The 15,911-nt window shown below is 37.8% G+C and overlaps 3 protein-coding genes across 3 annotated transcripts; 2 read left to right on the top strand and 1 right to left on the bottom strand.

Moving 5' to 3' along the window:
- Window positions 1-410: 410 nt before the first annotated feature.
- Window positions 411-2,769, top strand: LOC129722010 (transmembrane protein 161B). Its single transcript, XM_055675181.1, has 6 exons — window positions 411-635; window positions 799-1,256; window positions 1,314-1,529; window positions 1,592-1,708; window positions 1,767-1,907; window positions 1,968-2,769. Exons 1-6 carry the CDS (start codon window positions 633-635, stop codon window positions 2,560-2,562), a joined length of 1,530 nt encoding a protein of 509 aa, XP_055531156.1. The 5' UTR covers window positions 411-632; the 3' UTR covers window positions 2,563-2,769.
- A 6,024-nt stretch (window positions 2,770-8,793) lies between these two features.
- On the bottom strand, window positions 8,794-10,705 carry LOC129724814 (uncharacterized). The gene is made up of 2 exons (XM_055680008.1): window positions 9,829-10,705; window positions 8,794-9,774 (listed from the first exon to the last, which is right to left on the bottom strand). The coding sequence occupies exons 1-2, from the start codon at window positions 10,353-10,355 to the stop codon at window positions 9,018-9,020; spliced, it is 1,284 nt and encodes a 427-aa protein (XP_055535983.1). The 5' UTR covers window positions 10,356-10,705; the 3' UTR covers window positions 8,794-9,017.
- A 1,833-nt stretch (window positions 10,706-12,538) lies between these two features.
- On the top strand, window positions 12,539-14,385 carry LOC129721958 (NSFL1 cofactor p47). Its single transcript, XM_055675097.1, has 5 exons — window positions 12,539-12,820; window positions 12,893-13,059; window positions 13,112-13,750; window positions 13,808-13,942; window positions 14,001-14,385. Exons 1-5 carry the CDS (start codon window positions 12,719-12,721, stop codon window positions 14,131-14,133), a joined length of 1,176 nt encoding a protein of 391 aa, XP_055531072.1. The 5' UTR covers window positions 12,539-12,718; the 3' UTR covers window positions 14,134-14,385.
- Window positions 14,386-15,911: the final 1,526 nt, after the last annotated feature.

Here is a 15,911-nt window from a genome sequence, read left to right as displayed (position 1 = left end):
TAGTATAGAAATAATGATGCAAAAATCCGTGCAGCAACCCATGCTGCACGATGTACAGAGGTTAAGACCATATTTCCAACAATAGCGCTATAATCACCGGCAGTGAATTCAAAAAACAGTTGCTTCAACATGGGTTTGGACAGAACACAGATTTTGCGTCAATTTATTTTCCAACTCAAAGGATTCGTTATGTGCTAAATTAATTATCATTGTTCAGTTTTTCGGCCTTCTGCTCTACACTTAAATATTCCGATGTGTGAGTCAAGTGAAATTTATAAAGGCTTAATACGATACCTTTTTTTATTCACTTTGGAATCGTTCGGTTTGGTTGGTTTTGTAATGCTCTGTTTTACTCCTTTTTCCCCATAGCAATGTGAACGCGACCCATTGTTTTGATTTTTGACAGCAACATCTGTCATCAGTAAAATTAAATATCTCAGCTTATGAAATATATTAATTAGAGCCGAAGTGCTAAGTGCTAAGTTCTCTATGCGTAACTAATCCTGGATCAATAGTGTGTTCTCAATAACTACTTCATAACATTAATTATAGTAGACCTAGAATTCCTATGTAGTTAGCTATTGGTAATGCTGAAATTAGTATTCAAAAAGTTCGGCTGTAATTGAAACAGAATGGTAAGTTACAACCAGGTGCATTTGCCGATTGAGGAAGACCTATTTTTAGTAATTAGTTCTATATTTAGTATCCTTATTAGAGCTTTCTCGATTAGTAATACCGCATGTTGCCCTTAGTGCGCACTTCATACGATAAAATGTAACATGATTTCTCTTGTTGCAGGCGCTTCTGGGGGCGCAAATTGTCATTACACTGGTCATGGTCAGTGTAATCCAGAAAGTGAGTCCACATTTTTCTCTCGCCAAGTGGATTCTTTGCTCGACCGGTTTGCTGCGCTACCTCCACCCAACGGACGATGAACTGCGAAAGTTGTCAGGTGTTCCACGTGAGAAAAGCAAATCAAAGAAAGACAAACGAGGCAACGGACATGTTGAACACAGCGAGAAACCTTCAACCTTTCATGTCCCGCGAAGTTTGGATGTGCAGCTAGAAAGCGTTGGCATATCGCCATATGACATCGTTCATCTTAGATACTACACCGAGTATCAGTGGATGGTGGATTTCAGCCTATATGCCTCTATTGTTTATATTCTCTCGGAGGCTTATCACTTTTTCTTTCCAATGAAAGAAGAGTTCAACCTGAGTATGCTCTGGTGTCTACTAGTAATTTTCTTCGCCTTGTAGGTTTAATGGTGAATTTTGTATGTGCTGTTAATTTTAATTAGCGTTAATTGCAGTAAACTGTTGGCATCTCTTACCATTCAGTATTTCCAAAGCGAAGAATCGATTGGCGAGCGATCAACGTGTATTGTTACTGGATTTGTTTATTTCTTGATTTCGATGATAATCTTGATTGTACCAGAGACCACCCTGGAGGTGGGACTGGATCGGGCCTACAAGAGCTTCAATGAAAGTGCTTCGATTTTCCTTGAATCACAAGGACTACAATCTTCGTGAGTACTGATATGAAAAATGTAGATCTTAGATAACTTTAATTTTAATTCTGTTATTTCAGCGGCCCTGCCTCAAAAATTGTAGTTAAATTCTTCATAGCCGTGAGCTGTGGAATTCTTGGGGCTTTGTTCACATTTCCAGGTCTTCGTATGGCCAGAATGCATTGGGATTCGTTGAAGTAAGTGAATTGTTTTTATTTAACAAAAAGAAGTTTATCTCCTTGTGAAATATTTTAGACTCTGCCAAGATAGGGTATGGCTCAAGTTCGGGCTTAATCTAAGTTTCGCTATGCCTTTTCTGTTGGTTGTTCTGTGGATCAAACCATTGAGCCGAGACTATCTTACTGTACGTGTGTTTTCCGGAATGCCCGCACCACTGTAAGTTTTTTTTATCCTTGGTATTGTTTTTTTCAATATAACATTATTTTTTCTCTTTAGTTTATCATCAGAAGCATTCGAAACAATCCGATTGGCCGCGGTAGTATTCGCAGTTTTACTCCGGTTCATCTTGATGCCAGTATATCTACAAGCATATCTGAATCTAGCATACCATCGAATCGAGGACCAGAAAAAGGAAGCTGGTCGAATCACTAATGTGGATCTTCAGAAGAAAATTACTTCTATTTTCTACTACCTTTGCGTTGTAACACTGCAGTACGTAGCACCTATTCTAATGTGTTTGTACTTTGCGCTAATGTACAAAACATTAGGTGAGTACACTTGGACTGGCTTCCTGAAGGAGGCAATTCCTCTGGACGAATGTTCAGCGGATTTAGAAACCCAGCTTGCCATGGAAGCAGCAACGACGACGACAACCGCGACCACAGAGAGCAATTTTGCAGAAACCGTGGATGAAGCCAGTGTTATGTCCGCTGCGCATTCTTTTCAGTTGTCTCTGAACAGTCTGAAAGGAGTGTTTACCAAAGACGTTTATCGGGGAGTGCTGGGTTTCGCAACCTGGTGGTGCTGCTTTATCTGGTTTGCTGCCACTTCGCTAGGAATGGTTTATCAGTCATACTTTACCAAAACATAAGTATGAAATAAAAACGATTTGTGTGTTTCGTTTGTTCGCCTCTCAGTAACAAGCATTTAGTGTGAAAATGTGCATTTTTACAGTCTACCTAATGAAAACATAAATCCGTTGAGATTTATTCTTGGACGCACACGAGTTTTTTTACTATTACATACAATGTAAGTTAAACATAAATAAATCGAAGCGAAAAGTCCGGATTGTTTTAAATATTATGTACATTCTCATTAATTCGAATTCCTTTATCATTACACACTTATAACCAAGCCCGGATTTGAGGGGGGGGGGCAAATGCCCCGGGCCTCCCGATGCAAGGGCCCCCCCTAGTCTTAGGGCGACCTTTTTTTTGCTCGTCACCTTCCACAACGTTACCTCTAAATGTTTTTAGAAAAGAGGGCCTCACAAACAAATTTGCTCCGGGCCACCCATCATCTAAATCCGGCCCTGCTTATAACTGCATCATGTTTCCTCGGTAAAGTAAAATACCGAACTACTTGAAAACATTTTAGTTTACCGTTGTTCGGTAAAAAAATTACTGAGAAATCGGAAACCGAATGTGTTTACTGGAATACCGTCAATTCGTTGACCGAAAAAGAACCCGTCAAACCGAAAATTTCCGAGTTCAGTAAACTAAAATACCGAATCTTGGAACCTTTAACCGAGATTTCGTCGAATAATAACACCAGTGGTGGGCCCCGCTAACCGAAAATTTAGCGACGCTAATCGCTAAGCCGCTAACCGGAAATTTTTGCTCGATAATCGCTAAACGCTAAACCCTCATTAGCGGAACTTTCGCTAATCGATAATCGCTAACTTTTCAATATGTAAATAGTCATATCGCTATATTTATTGCTCGTGTTTTGTAAGATTTGGACCACTTTGATCTTTTTTGGTAAAACAAACGAAAACAATTACTTTTTGAAGCTATTTACAATAAGAGGTTAACGAAACGGTATTCATACTTGATTTTGTAAAAACAAGAATATCAAAAGTTATTTAGCTTGCATTAAAAAAAGATACTCTTTGGAATGTTTTCATAAAAATTCAATTATTATCTGAATCGAAAAAGTAGAACCAAAGTTGTCTAAATTTCAAGCACATTGCAATTTACAAAAGTTCTTGGTGTGCCGAAAATTCAATCTAGACCTTGAGCTTGTTCTTCAAAATGCTCATGGGGCTTATACGATAACTGGAACTCCATTCTAGGGTAAAAAGACTGACAAAAGTAACTTTTCGCAGTAAAGTATGTTCATCTTTTAATATCACAACTAGGTAAAATAAGGTCAGTGAACTCCAAGGATTTCGGATCAGAGATCAACGAACTGTATCAAGAATCTTCTGCCGCTCGAGCCCAGCTCAGCGGTATTTATTTGCATCGCTTTCGCGCGTGTTGGTAAACACGCTGTACGCTTTACATAATCAAAATTCTGATCGGCCTTAGCCTTTGACTTGGTCTTTTTCCGTACACCACACATCTTTCGAAGCAATTTACGATTAGGGGAGCTCCGTAGCCGCAAGGTTGCAGAGTCCGCTTTGGTAAGCGGGTGGTCGTGGGTTCGAATCTTAGTAGAATCAGGCCATATGGTTGTCAAAGGACTTTAAGCATAGGTTTATTCTCAGGCTCCCCACCACGTACCCTTCCTTCAATCTGGATTCTACAGTACCCCTGTGGACTCTCCTCCTAATAAAAATAAGTCCTTATTATAATAAAACTGGTGTGAGTAACATATGAAAGTTCTCTCCAGGGAATTGTAACTAGGCGATATTGTTAGGATGGACAGAGGCTCGGTATAGTAGAGCAGTTAGCTTGAAACGGAAAGGTAATAGTTACACAAAAACACTGATATGAATGATAAGCGTATCACTTGCTTCAATAGTGTTACTGCTAATAAGGCAATCCACGAGACAGTTGCGAACAGCTGATTTCAGTCTGTTTTCAACTTATGACAGCTTTATGTATGTTAGATCGGTTGCAACTTGGATACAATTTGGATCCAGAAGCGTGAAAAACAAATGTTATCCGATTGGTAGCTCTAGTATCGCGAGTGCCAATCCTAAATACAACAATAAAAAATCACTTTTGATATTATTGTCGATATTAAAAGATTTCGGTTTTGGTCGTGTTTTGGTTTTGCAGCTTGAAAAACAGCAACAATAACAAACGTACAAGCAAAGAAACGTCACCCGTGGATTGCCTTATATGAAGTGCGGAGTACAGAAAACACCTGGGCAATATTACAATAGATCTAAGCTCTGGTCCCAGTGATAAGTCCACACAGGAAAAAAAAAGCAATTTACGTACGCCATCAGCAATTCACAGTTTTTCTAAATATTTCTTTTGTCGCTTCTCTACAAAATTTAGCGAATTAGCGATTAGCGTTTCGAAGGCAAAAATTTTAGCGACGCTAACAGTTTCGCTAACCAGCTCAAAAATTAGCGAAATCGCTAACTGATTTTTAGCGTCGCTAATTAGCGATTAGCGAATTAGCGGAATGGTGCCCACCACTGAATAATACTCTTACCAAGATTCCGGAAAACTGAACCGTCAAAATAACGAGTGCTTCACTAACGGTTTTTACGTGTTTCGGTGTAGAAAGAAAAGTAGCAGGTTTTGTGGCTGATTATTATTATGGAGAAATCTGCATTATTCAGATTAACTAAAATATTGAGTGAGTATACACTATTTTTTCTCAGATCTCGATTAATTCTTTATTCACTCTTTTTCGCTCCCTAAAATTTCCGAGTTCAGTAAGCTGAAATACCGAATCTTGGAACCTTTAACCGAGATTTCGTCGAACAAAAAATCTCTTACCGAGATTCCGAAAAACTGAACTGTTAAAATAACGAGTGCTTCACTAACAGTTTTTTCGTATTTCGGTGTACACTCAAAATATTTTTCACGTTATTGTTACGTGAAATTTCCTGTACTTATTCATTTTCTGTCAGTTTCATGATTTATGTGACATCTACGTGAAAATCACATGCATTCTATGTTTTATCACGTAGTATCTACGTGAACTTGGCAACGTCAAACAGAATGAACTCTCCGTGCGAAAATATACAAGAATCAAAATGGCGAAGCTGTTGTGTAATTCGGTCTCTGAACATAAAATTGATTTCATCGATGGCTTGCCAATGAGTGAGATTTAGGAAAAACCATAATTCGACATGGAATCTTTAGCTTACAGATTTTGTACAGATTCAGTTCAAAGATCCAGGAGTTACCTGAACATAAACAGTAGCAGCTAACAGTAATTATAGACGGTGAATGTCCTAATATTTGTCAGTTTTTATGTCGTTCAATCCATTTTCGAATTGGAAATTTTGCATGCCCGTGCGATTTATCTAGCAACATATTTCAAAAAATTCTGAAATCTAATTTCTCTCTTAAGAATTTGGGAAACCACAATCGAAATTAATACGTTTTATAAAACGTAGTAGCTATCCGTTAATCAATGCTTTTCACTTTGCCGGTAGTTAAATTCTACGTGAAAATCACATGAAACGCATATGTCTACTGAATAATATTCACAGGATAAATCATCTCACCAGATCATGATGAATTCAAATGACAATCACGTAAAATCTACGTGAAGATGACAGTGGAAAATATTCACATAACTTTTCCGGTAATCATAACGTGAAAAATATTTTGAGTGTAGAAAGAAAAGGAGCAGGTTTTGCGGCTGATTGTTATCATGGAAAAATCATACAATGTTCAGCTTCAAATCAACTAAAAAAATATTAAGTGAGTATACACTGTTTTATTCAGATCATGTTTTTTTTTAATGCATATAATGCATAAAATAAAAGCATATTTGAAAAAAGAAAACGAATAATTCTCGACTACCTTGTGATAAGATCGTTTGTCTAAACGTAAACAAAACGAGTGAGAGATGATTTACGCTTGTGAAGTACAAGGGATATAACTCTCACTCGTTTTATTTACGTTTAGACATACGACCTTATCACAAAGTAGTCAAGAATTCTTCATTCTTTATTCACCCAATTGTGTAGGTTATCAACTCACTTCGTAGGATGGAAGTCGCAGAGTGATAAATATTAAATACCGCAATATTACTTTATTTCATGTATGCAATACAATACCGCAGTTTGTACCAATACTGTGTTTAGTTGAATCAGTTGCATAGTAATTAAAAAATAATTTGTAAAATTAATCGTTTTTATCATATTTTGGGTTATCTAAAAAAAATCGCAAAATATGTACCTCAGTAAATTGGGTTGTTTAGATGTATCAGTTTTTTATATCGTTTAAAAAGATCTGCATTTTTCAAATAAAACGTGATTTAAAATTTTTTTCTATCGTTGTCCTTCGCTTTTTAAATCACAATTTAAAACTGCTCGAAATCGCTACAATGACAGTTCGCCCATATACTAACTGTCATTGTAGCGATTTAGAGCGAATTTTTATTCTTCATTTAAAAATCGAAGGATAATGATATAAAGTTTAAAAAAATCACGTTTTACTTAGAAAATTACACTCTTTCAGATGATATATAAAAATCGGAAATCCGTGGATAGCTAAGCAACCCAATTTCACCGAAATTCTCGTAATAAGTTGGCAGTTGAAATTTGCGAGTATTTCGGCAAAACATTACCGAGAACCTCGGTAAAGTTTGGCAGGCTTTTGATTTTTTGCTTTCACAGAATCTCGGTGTTTTGATGTATTGCCGAGATTTTTACCGAGATCACAGCTGTTGAAATCTCGGTAATGTATTCTACCGTGCTCGGTGATAATATCTAAGTGTGTAGACTGACGACAAACTTGGCAATAATAGATTTATTGAGATTTTTTAGGGGACTTTTACCCCAAACACCTTGTATGAGAAAGGGTTACCAAAATAAAATGAGAAACAACAATAAAACCACAGACAAATAGACGTGCCACTCGATGACGATTCCATCGACCAGAAAAATAACGAAGACTTTGAAATTTTGCTTAGTGAGCAATAATGGCGCTGGTGTCGCTAGAAGCAAACGTCCACATTCATTATCAAAGACAAAAACCGTCAGTATTTGCGCTGGTGTTGATTTAAGCATGCATGCACACCCATTAGCAAAGACAAAAACCGTTTTACGAAGATTAGTTAGTAGGCAATAAGCTCACATGATGGCGCATGAGTGTTACACTTTCGAATAAGGACGAAGATTTTTCAGGATTTTTCTTCGAAGAGGCACGTCTGTCTGTCTGTGATAAAACTATGTGATTTGTTATCAGTAATATCGTTTATTTTCTTCACTCAAAATATTTTTCACGTTATTGTTACGTGAAATTTCCTGTACTTATTCATTTTCTGTCAGTTTTCATGATTTATGTGACATCTACGTGAAAATCACATGCATTCTATGTTTTATCACGTAGTATCTACGTGAACTTGGCATCGTCAAACAGAATGAACTCTCCGTGCGAAAATATACAAGAATCAAAATGGCGAAGCTGTTGTGTAATTCGGTCTCTGAACATAAAATTGATTTCATCGATGGCTTGCCAATGAGTGAGATTTAGGAAAAACCATAATTCGACATGGAATCTTTAGCTTACAGATTTTGTACAGATTCAGTTCAAAGATCCAGGAGTTACCTGAACATAAACAGTAGCAACTAACAGTAATTATAGACGGTGAATGTCTTAATATTTGTCAGTTTTTATGTCGTTCAATCCATTTTCGAATTGGAAATTTTGCATGCCCGTGCGATTTAACTAGCAACATATTTCAAAAAATTCTGAAATCTAATTTCTCTCTTAAGAATTTGGGAGACCACAATCGAAATTAATACGTTTTATAAAACGTAGTAGCTATCCGTTAATCAATGCTTTTCACTTTGCCGGTAGTTAAATTCTACGTGAAAATCACATGAAACGCATATGTCTACTGAATAATATTCACAGGATAAATCATCTCACCAGATCATGATGAATTCAAATGACAATCACGTAAAATCTACGTGAAGATGACAGTGGAAAATATTCACATAACTTTTCCGGTAATCATAACGTGAAAAATATTTTGAGTGTTGAATTCTAGTTACTTTTGAAATGTATTGAAGAAATATTTTAGCGAAATTTCAAGAACAATCTGACGAAAGTAATGAGAGTATGGCTTACGTTTGTATCAAAAGTGTATAAAACTAAGACCTACGATCGTTGCTAATTATAATAAGATTTATACCGTTGAAAAAGCTTGAGTTTATCAAGTTATTCGTTCGTGAAGATTTCAAAATTACAATTTGGTTTTTATTGTACGGACTGTTATAGGCCTATCTTACAGAAACTTGTGCGCAAATGGCATTGCGACGTGCGCTGTTTGTGCGAGAAAATTTGCGTACACTAAGGATGGAAACGGGCTAGGCTCTTGAATTTTCACCCTAATATTAGAGAGTAAAACGTTTAATCTCCTGAAAACAAAATTAACGACTTAGAAGTATTAGGGAGATAATTATCTATAGATTAATTTGTTCAGCTCTTTTCCGATCTCGTTGACGTATTGGAGGAATTCACTATCCAGTACAGTGCTCCAGTCGTGCGAATCCGATTTGCTGGCGCATTTTTCCACGTATCGATGGACGAACATTATATTTCGGTCAACATTGAGTGACTTGGTTAATTCCTGAGATCCAGTGCGATTATAGTTCTGTGGTCGATAGATGTAGAAAGGGCGTTCATGACGTGCCTCCACATCATACAGTAAGTTGTCGGAGAAGATCTTTTTCCTGTCGTCGACACAAACGGTACGAGTGGCAACCGTGAACTGAGTAACGTCGCTCGACACTTTGCTGACATACTTAAGGAACTTGTTGTTACTGCGAAGCCGAGAGTTGGGGTAGAGATACTCGTTGATCGAACCGATGAAGGTGTACTTAGCAGCATTGTAGTTTCGCATCAAGCAATCAAGCTCGATGAGGCGTCGATTTTGTACAGTACTGGCCAAGTCGAAGGGGAAATTGTAAGGCAGTAGATTGATTTTGATTCCGTGATTGTACAGAATTGCGGTCGTCATCGAATCTAGTGCATTGCTGTTGTAGACAATAAAGTCGTCTACACCGACGATTTGATGATGCAGGAAGTATTGAAGAATAACGGATGGTTGACGAAAGTTGTTTTCCAATTCCAGATAATTGTTCAAATCCACACAGGCAGTGATTGTCATCTTTTGTGAAACTGATTTGCTCTCTAGTACTCGAAGCGGAATAAACCTGACAACAGTAAATGATTAGATATCTTGAAGCTTACGTTGCTAAACTTTTTACCTCTTGACAGAGTGCGTAGAATCGGTGAAAACAACTTCAGTTGGGTGGCCAAAATCTCGTTTTACTTTACAAAGAAATTTATAGATAGTAAAAACTTCCCCATTCGGAGCCGCCACAGATCCTGTGGGTGTATCAATTCGATCGAAAAAGAACTTCCCTGTAACCACATCTTTTCCACTATGCTGCACCTGACATTTGAAATTCACAATGGCTTGATCTAAACCGACAGCCAAGCTGACCACCGTTCCACCAGCTTCCAGATCATTCTTTTGCCAGTAGGCCGAGTACACGTATACATCATTACCTATTCGTTGCCAAACGGGAAGCGGGCTATCGAAATCGTACGGTGCCGGCCTAGAGCGACTACTGTTGTCGATTCGAATCAACGAAGCGGCATCGTTGCGACCAAAAATGTTGACTACTTCTAGCACATATTTGAGACGATTGTTTTCACTTTTATACACCAGTAAAATTGCCACACAGCTGACAGAGATTAGAACCAGCGCGAGCTGCTGGTACTTTCGCATTACGGAGTTCCTCCAAGGTGCCGCAGATATTAGATAATTTTTGCTTTACCTGAAAACACTGTCACACTGTCTGGCAGACGACTGTATAAAAATACTTCACAAGCGCACTGTTGGATGGCCCAGTCGGCAATCAAGGATGGCACCGGGAAATTTTCACGGCGGGAGCGGAAACACGATCAGGACAACAGAGCGATAATTTGCAGCCGATGTTTATTTCTCGCCAAACATGTGAAAAGGGCCCATGTGCCATATGTAAACAAGCCAAATTTTCTCGTTTTTTGATTAATACAAGCGAAATCTGCCCTTACCAATAAGCTTTATTGATAAAAGAATTTACTCTTGATCAAACAATCTTATTTGTACGGGTAGATTAAGCTTGTATTTATTGAAAAACGTGAAATAGTGGCTTGTTTACATATGGCACATGGGCCCTTTTCACATGTTTGGCGAGATTTTTGTTTTTGCCTGCGCCTGCACGCTGATATAAAACTGAGTTTATTTAGCTAAAGAACTATGTGGAATGAGAACGCGACCCATTTGACTTCTACACGTCAAAAACGTTTAAGGTTGTTTTTAATTATCGTCCTAATTTTACTATATCATATCAATATGTAATTAAATTTCACTTAAATCAGGGTCATGTTTCATGATATACTTCAAAAATTAATAAGCAATGCAGAAAATTAAATTTAAAAAAAAATTATCACCCTTTCACCATAAACTGCACACACAGTTCGAAAAAGCACCGATTCCGGTAAAACATTACCAAATTTGAAACAGCTGAACAATTGGTAAACATTTAAGTGTTGGCCAGATAACTTTCTTGCATGAAGGTCATCTATCTTTGTACCATTTTTCAGAAAACAACTTTATAAGCCATCATAATTTGTTTCACTTTATCTTGGGACAAAATAAATTCGAAAAAATATTACAAAAGAGATCCAATAACATGCAAAACATTCAGAACACTATCTATTTGTTTATCATGTTGATCGTGGTGCAATGACCATATCAACTGTTGAATAAAGTTTTAATTGCTTTTATACTCGCAAACAATCTTCTTCTCTTGCTCCTTAAAGTTTTCATAAACTTTTTATTTAACAACAACTGCAATGTAAAATATTAAAATATAAATTAAATTAATATTAAAATATAAATATCAATTATAGTGTTGTGCAATCAAATAATTCAATTAAATGGTGAATAAAATAAATTCAAAGCCACTGTTGATATATTACAAAATATTTCCAATATTCGATATTACAAAGTATTAATCGTTGCATTTTGAGGCGCCCTTCTACCTATATCACAACTTCTTAACAGCACATTATTGTCGGAGTCTGGTGGAGTGATATGAATGTGACAGATAAACGATAACTATCAAAATATATCCACCAATATTGTATAATATTTCCGAAATGTTTCTCTTAAAAATAAAGTTGTCTAGCCCCTAGTTCAAAACATACCCGAAAAAAAATTTACGATGTATTTTGTGGTGAGAACAGTGAATTGACAATATTTTTTATAGTAACTATAAAAAACATGGTATTTTAACTGTAAGCTTGCGAACATTTTTTGTTACTACCGTGTTTTAACAATGTTTTTTAATGTTGAATCTACCACCGACAATAATTTTACGATGAAAAATATTGTCAGTGACTTTCAAATGTATGGGAAAAGTGCCTGGAAAAATGATGTTAAGATACATAACAACCCCCCTTTTTCATGGTAGAAATGGCAAAAACAATGTTTTTTATTGTTCTGGACAATGATTTTTATTGTAAAAATGATGTATTTACAATGAAAAACATAGTTAAATTATGGTAAAACTAAGTGCAATTACAGCATCTTTTAAGGTTTTTTGATTTTATTTTTTTTCGTGTACCGTTGTTCAACCAAACCAAATAACAGTGAATGACAATGAACTCATGTCCTGGGCTCAAATTAATATGTGCCCACTGTCAGCAGTAAGATAAAGATGGATGAAAAGTGGCGGTGATATGCTATCTCGTTTACACATATGTTGAGATGTTAGCCCTTGAAACATGGCGTGATGCCGAAGGGGTGATTTTGGCCGATAACTTTAGAACCAAATTATTTCTGCCAGTGTTTGTTGTTTTGGAGCCCGTTCTCATGCGTCCATGTTGAACAAGTCTGCGTTCACAGCTGTGATGACAATTCATTTCAGTTTTGCTATCATTTCGCCGTTACCTCAAACTCGACATCAGTTTGTTCCATACACTCCTTTTATCTTTTTAAGAAACAGTTGCAATCTGATTACTAATTGTTTTCAAAGGTTGGTTGTATATTTTGAACGTAATTTAGTAAGAATATCAACCTAGAAATTCTAACTGTGCGATATAATGTCTAACAACGAAGAGTTGGTGAAAAAGTTTGCCGATGTGACAGGAGTTTCGGAAGCCAGAGCCAAGTTTTATTTGGAAGCTGCTAACCAAGAGTTGCAGGTTGGTAATACACTAAAATAATAATGGAAAATCTGAAGTTTGTCAAAAATTTACACATCATTGAATTCACAGGTCGCATTATCTAGCTTCTATGAAGGTGATAATGACAATAACCCGGGTGACGATGCCGCAGTTCCTGTGGATGATGACTCGGACGATAACAATATGCCCAATGATGCAATTCAGTTTTCTCGTTCGGATGCCAAATCTAAAACTAAAAAGCCTCCGCAATCATCTAAGTACGCCCCGTGTTATTTTTTCGACGCATAGCAAAAACATTGTCTGTTTCAGTATTACAACACTGTTCAATATGAACGAATCCTCGTCGGATGATGACGATGAGCAAGGCCAGGCATTCTACGCTGGAGGATCTGAACGTTCCGGACAGCAGGTTCTCGGGCCCCCGAAAAAGAATCCCATCAAGGACTACGTGTCTGAGATATTTCGTTCGGCACAGCAGGGCAATTTGGAAACATTCGATGCGGACACTAGTCCTAGCTCCAGCTCGTCGTTGTATGTTGGCACGGGATACAGACTTGGGCAAACAGACAATGATCATCAGGCGATTCCAGACAGAAATCGGGCCTCAGGAAGTGGAACTGATCATAGCCACGAAGTTGTAACATTGACTCTGTGGCGACAGGGCTTTTCTATCAACGATGGAGAGCTGCGCCGTTACGAGGATCCTGGCAACAAAGAGTTTTTTGAGTCCATAATGCGCGGAGAGATACCCGCCGAGTTACGGTCCAGAGGACCTGCGATGATTAACCTGGATTTGAAGGACAACCGTCACGAGGATTACGAGAAACGTTCCACGCCGTTTAAGGCATTTGCAGGAAGCGGTCAAACACTGGGCAGTCCGGCACCCAATGTGGTACAGACTACTTCAGTCGTTGCTAATTCAGGCAGCAATGAAGAAAACGAGAAGAAGTATGTAGTTTGGCTTTTCTTATTGCAGTTTTGCATTAATTTTCTTTACGATTGTAGCGCTGCATCGGAGCTGGCTACAGATGAAAGTCAACCCATGACTACTTTGCAGATTCGACTGGCAGATGGGTCACGCTTATCGGCACGTTTTAATCAAAGTCACACCGTTGAAAACGTTCGTCGTTATGTTACGAGGTAGTAAACTTTTTATGCTTGTATAGTGTGTATATTAAAGATCATTTTCTTACAACAGGGCACGACCACAATATGCGGCGCAGAATTTTGCTCTGTTGACCACATTTCCCAGCAAGGAACTTTCTGATGGATCCCAAACATTGAAGGACGCGGGATTGTTAAACGCGGCTATAATGCAGCGATTGAAGTAGTGCCCCCAAAGTTAAATAATTGAAAATTGGCCAATGCTGTAGTATATTACTGAAAAGCCAACATTCAGAGGTTCCTCCTCTCTGTGAAACAATATGCGTTTCTTTTTCGTGCAGGCACCTTTGAAATTTTACGTACGATTTGCGTCATTAGCTCGATATGTATAAATTTATTCTTTGGATATTGGAATTCATTGTTTCGGATTTTTTTCTTGAATTCGTGAAGTAGAGAGAAATAAACTTACTTATAATAAATCATTGTTTTGATTATGCTTCGATCCAATTCCATATGTACTTACTTACTTTACTTTGTTCCATATGTATGTACTTACTTTACTTTGTTTCTTTTTTTCTGTCTTGGGCAGCCGTTCTCCAATCACCTCGTACACCAGCAGATCGTGCATCTTCTTCCACCATGCAGATCCACCGAGTGCGAGGCCTATCACAGAGCCAATTTCAAATACCGATGATATCAATGTCGTCCGCAAAACCAAGGAGCATGTGAGATTTCGTAATGATCGTACTCGTTTGCTCTTCGTATTGCACTTTCAAGGGCGATGTTAAACAACAAGTTGAAGAACGTATCCACGTCTAACATTACGAACGCGACTGATGTCTCGCCAACTATCCGCACGCATGATTTCGATCCCTCCAACGACTCAGCTTTCGTCGGGTAACCGTGTCCCGGCATAATATGCCTCAGCTCGTTTCTTTTGACTGAATCGTATGCCGCCCTCAAATCTACAAGCAGAAGGTAAGTCTGCAAGCTATACACCCAGAACTTATCGAGAATCCGTCGTTGAACGCCCCTGTTGAAAGCTAGCCAGGTATTCGACGACGAAGGATTCCGTTAACGATTTCAATCTGAAGAACAAGATACGGGAGAGCACTTCGCATGCGGAATTGAGCAACCTAATGCCTCTATAGTTGCAACAATACAGTCGATTGCTCTTCTTGTAGTTTGGGCATATGAGGTCTTCCAACCAGTCGTTCGACATTTTTTCATCCACCCAAACCCACAGTATGATTTAGTGGGTCGAAATTCTCAAAACCAATGACGAAAACTCTTAAAATACTTCGCTGAATTTCTGAGTTAAAAAAAAATTATCCAAATTTATGACTTATGCCGTTTCCAGAGCGAGTTGAAATATTCTGGAATTCTTCGTGTAGATTTTAAAACATGTTGGAAGTCGATTTTTTGCTAATTATTTATTAACCTTTCACCATGTCACAAAGATAAAATTGATCCTCGAGTAGCGTGTCGCCCAAGTCCGATCAGTTCATCCGATGTCCTTTCGCCATCTTCTTTCACTGAACTAAAGAAAAACAAGATTAATTAATTCTTCAACTCACCAACGTCAAACACTTCCTTCAAGTCTCAACGGTCGACGTTCAAGTCTTACAAGCCTTTTTTACGCGCGCGGACTAAAAATATTGATAACAAGCACCATTTTTTTCATTTTGACAGTATATTGCCGTATATTCAGTAATCGAAGGAAAGATTGCTGAATGTTGGTAAACCAAAACGAATTGCTGAAATTTCAGTACATGGTTTTTATTGTTGAATTTCAGTAAAGATTGCTTAATCTGACTTCGGGAATTTGGTGTGTATTGCATATTGAAGATCGATCTGTTTCCTTAGGTACAGCCGCCCCGAATCGAAAAAAACGACTATATTGATGGCGATTGCAAACTGTTAGGACGATCCATTAATGTTGTCACGCAAAATTTGGAAAAAACTAACTCCCCCCCTCCCCCTTGTCACAAGCTGTTACAACTTC

Source organism: Wyeomyia smithii, chromosome 2 (genome assembly GCF_029784165.1).
Source record: "Wyeomyia smithii strain HCP4-BCI-WySm-NY-G18 chromosome 2, ASM2978416v1, whole genome shotgun sequence".
NCBI classification, from domain to species: Eukaryota; Metazoa; Arthropoda; class Insecta; order Diptera; family Culicidae; genus Wyeomyia; species Wyeomyia smithii.
This window is presented reverse-complemented; position numbering and strand designations above follow the sequence as displayed.

Bases quoted from the DNA above. Each gene is read 5' to 3' on its own strand.
- LOC129722010 (XM_055675181.1), top strand. The intron at 1,709-1,766 runs GTAAGTGAATTG...GAAATATTTTAG, and splicing joins ATGCATTGGGATTCGTTGAA to ACTCTGCCAAGATAGGGTAT. The intron at 1,908-1,967 runs GTAAGTTTTTTT...TTTTCTCTTTAG, and splicing joins TCCGGAATGCCCGCACCACT to TTTATCATCAGAAGCATTCG.
- LOC129724814 (XM_055680008.1), bottom strand. From the start codon at position 10,355: ATGCGAAAGTACCAGCAGCTCGCGCTGGTTCTAATCTCTGTCAGCTGT. The intron at 9,775-9,828 runs GTAAAAAGTTTA...TACTGTTGTCAG, and splicing joins TCTACGCACTCTGTCAAGAG to GTTTATTCCGCTTCGAGTAC.
- LOC129721958 (XM_055675097.1), top strand. From the start codon at position 12,719: ATGTCTAACAACGAAGAGTTGGTGAAAAAGTTTGCCGATGTGACAGGA. The intron at 12,821-12,892 runs GTTGGTAATACA...TTGAATTCACAG, and splicing joins CTGCTAACCAAGAGTTGCAG to GTCGCATTATCTAGCTTCTA. The intron at 13,943-14,000 runs GTAGTAAACTTT...TTCTTACAACAG, and splicing joins GTTCGTCGTTATGTTACGAG to GGCACGACCACAATATGCGG.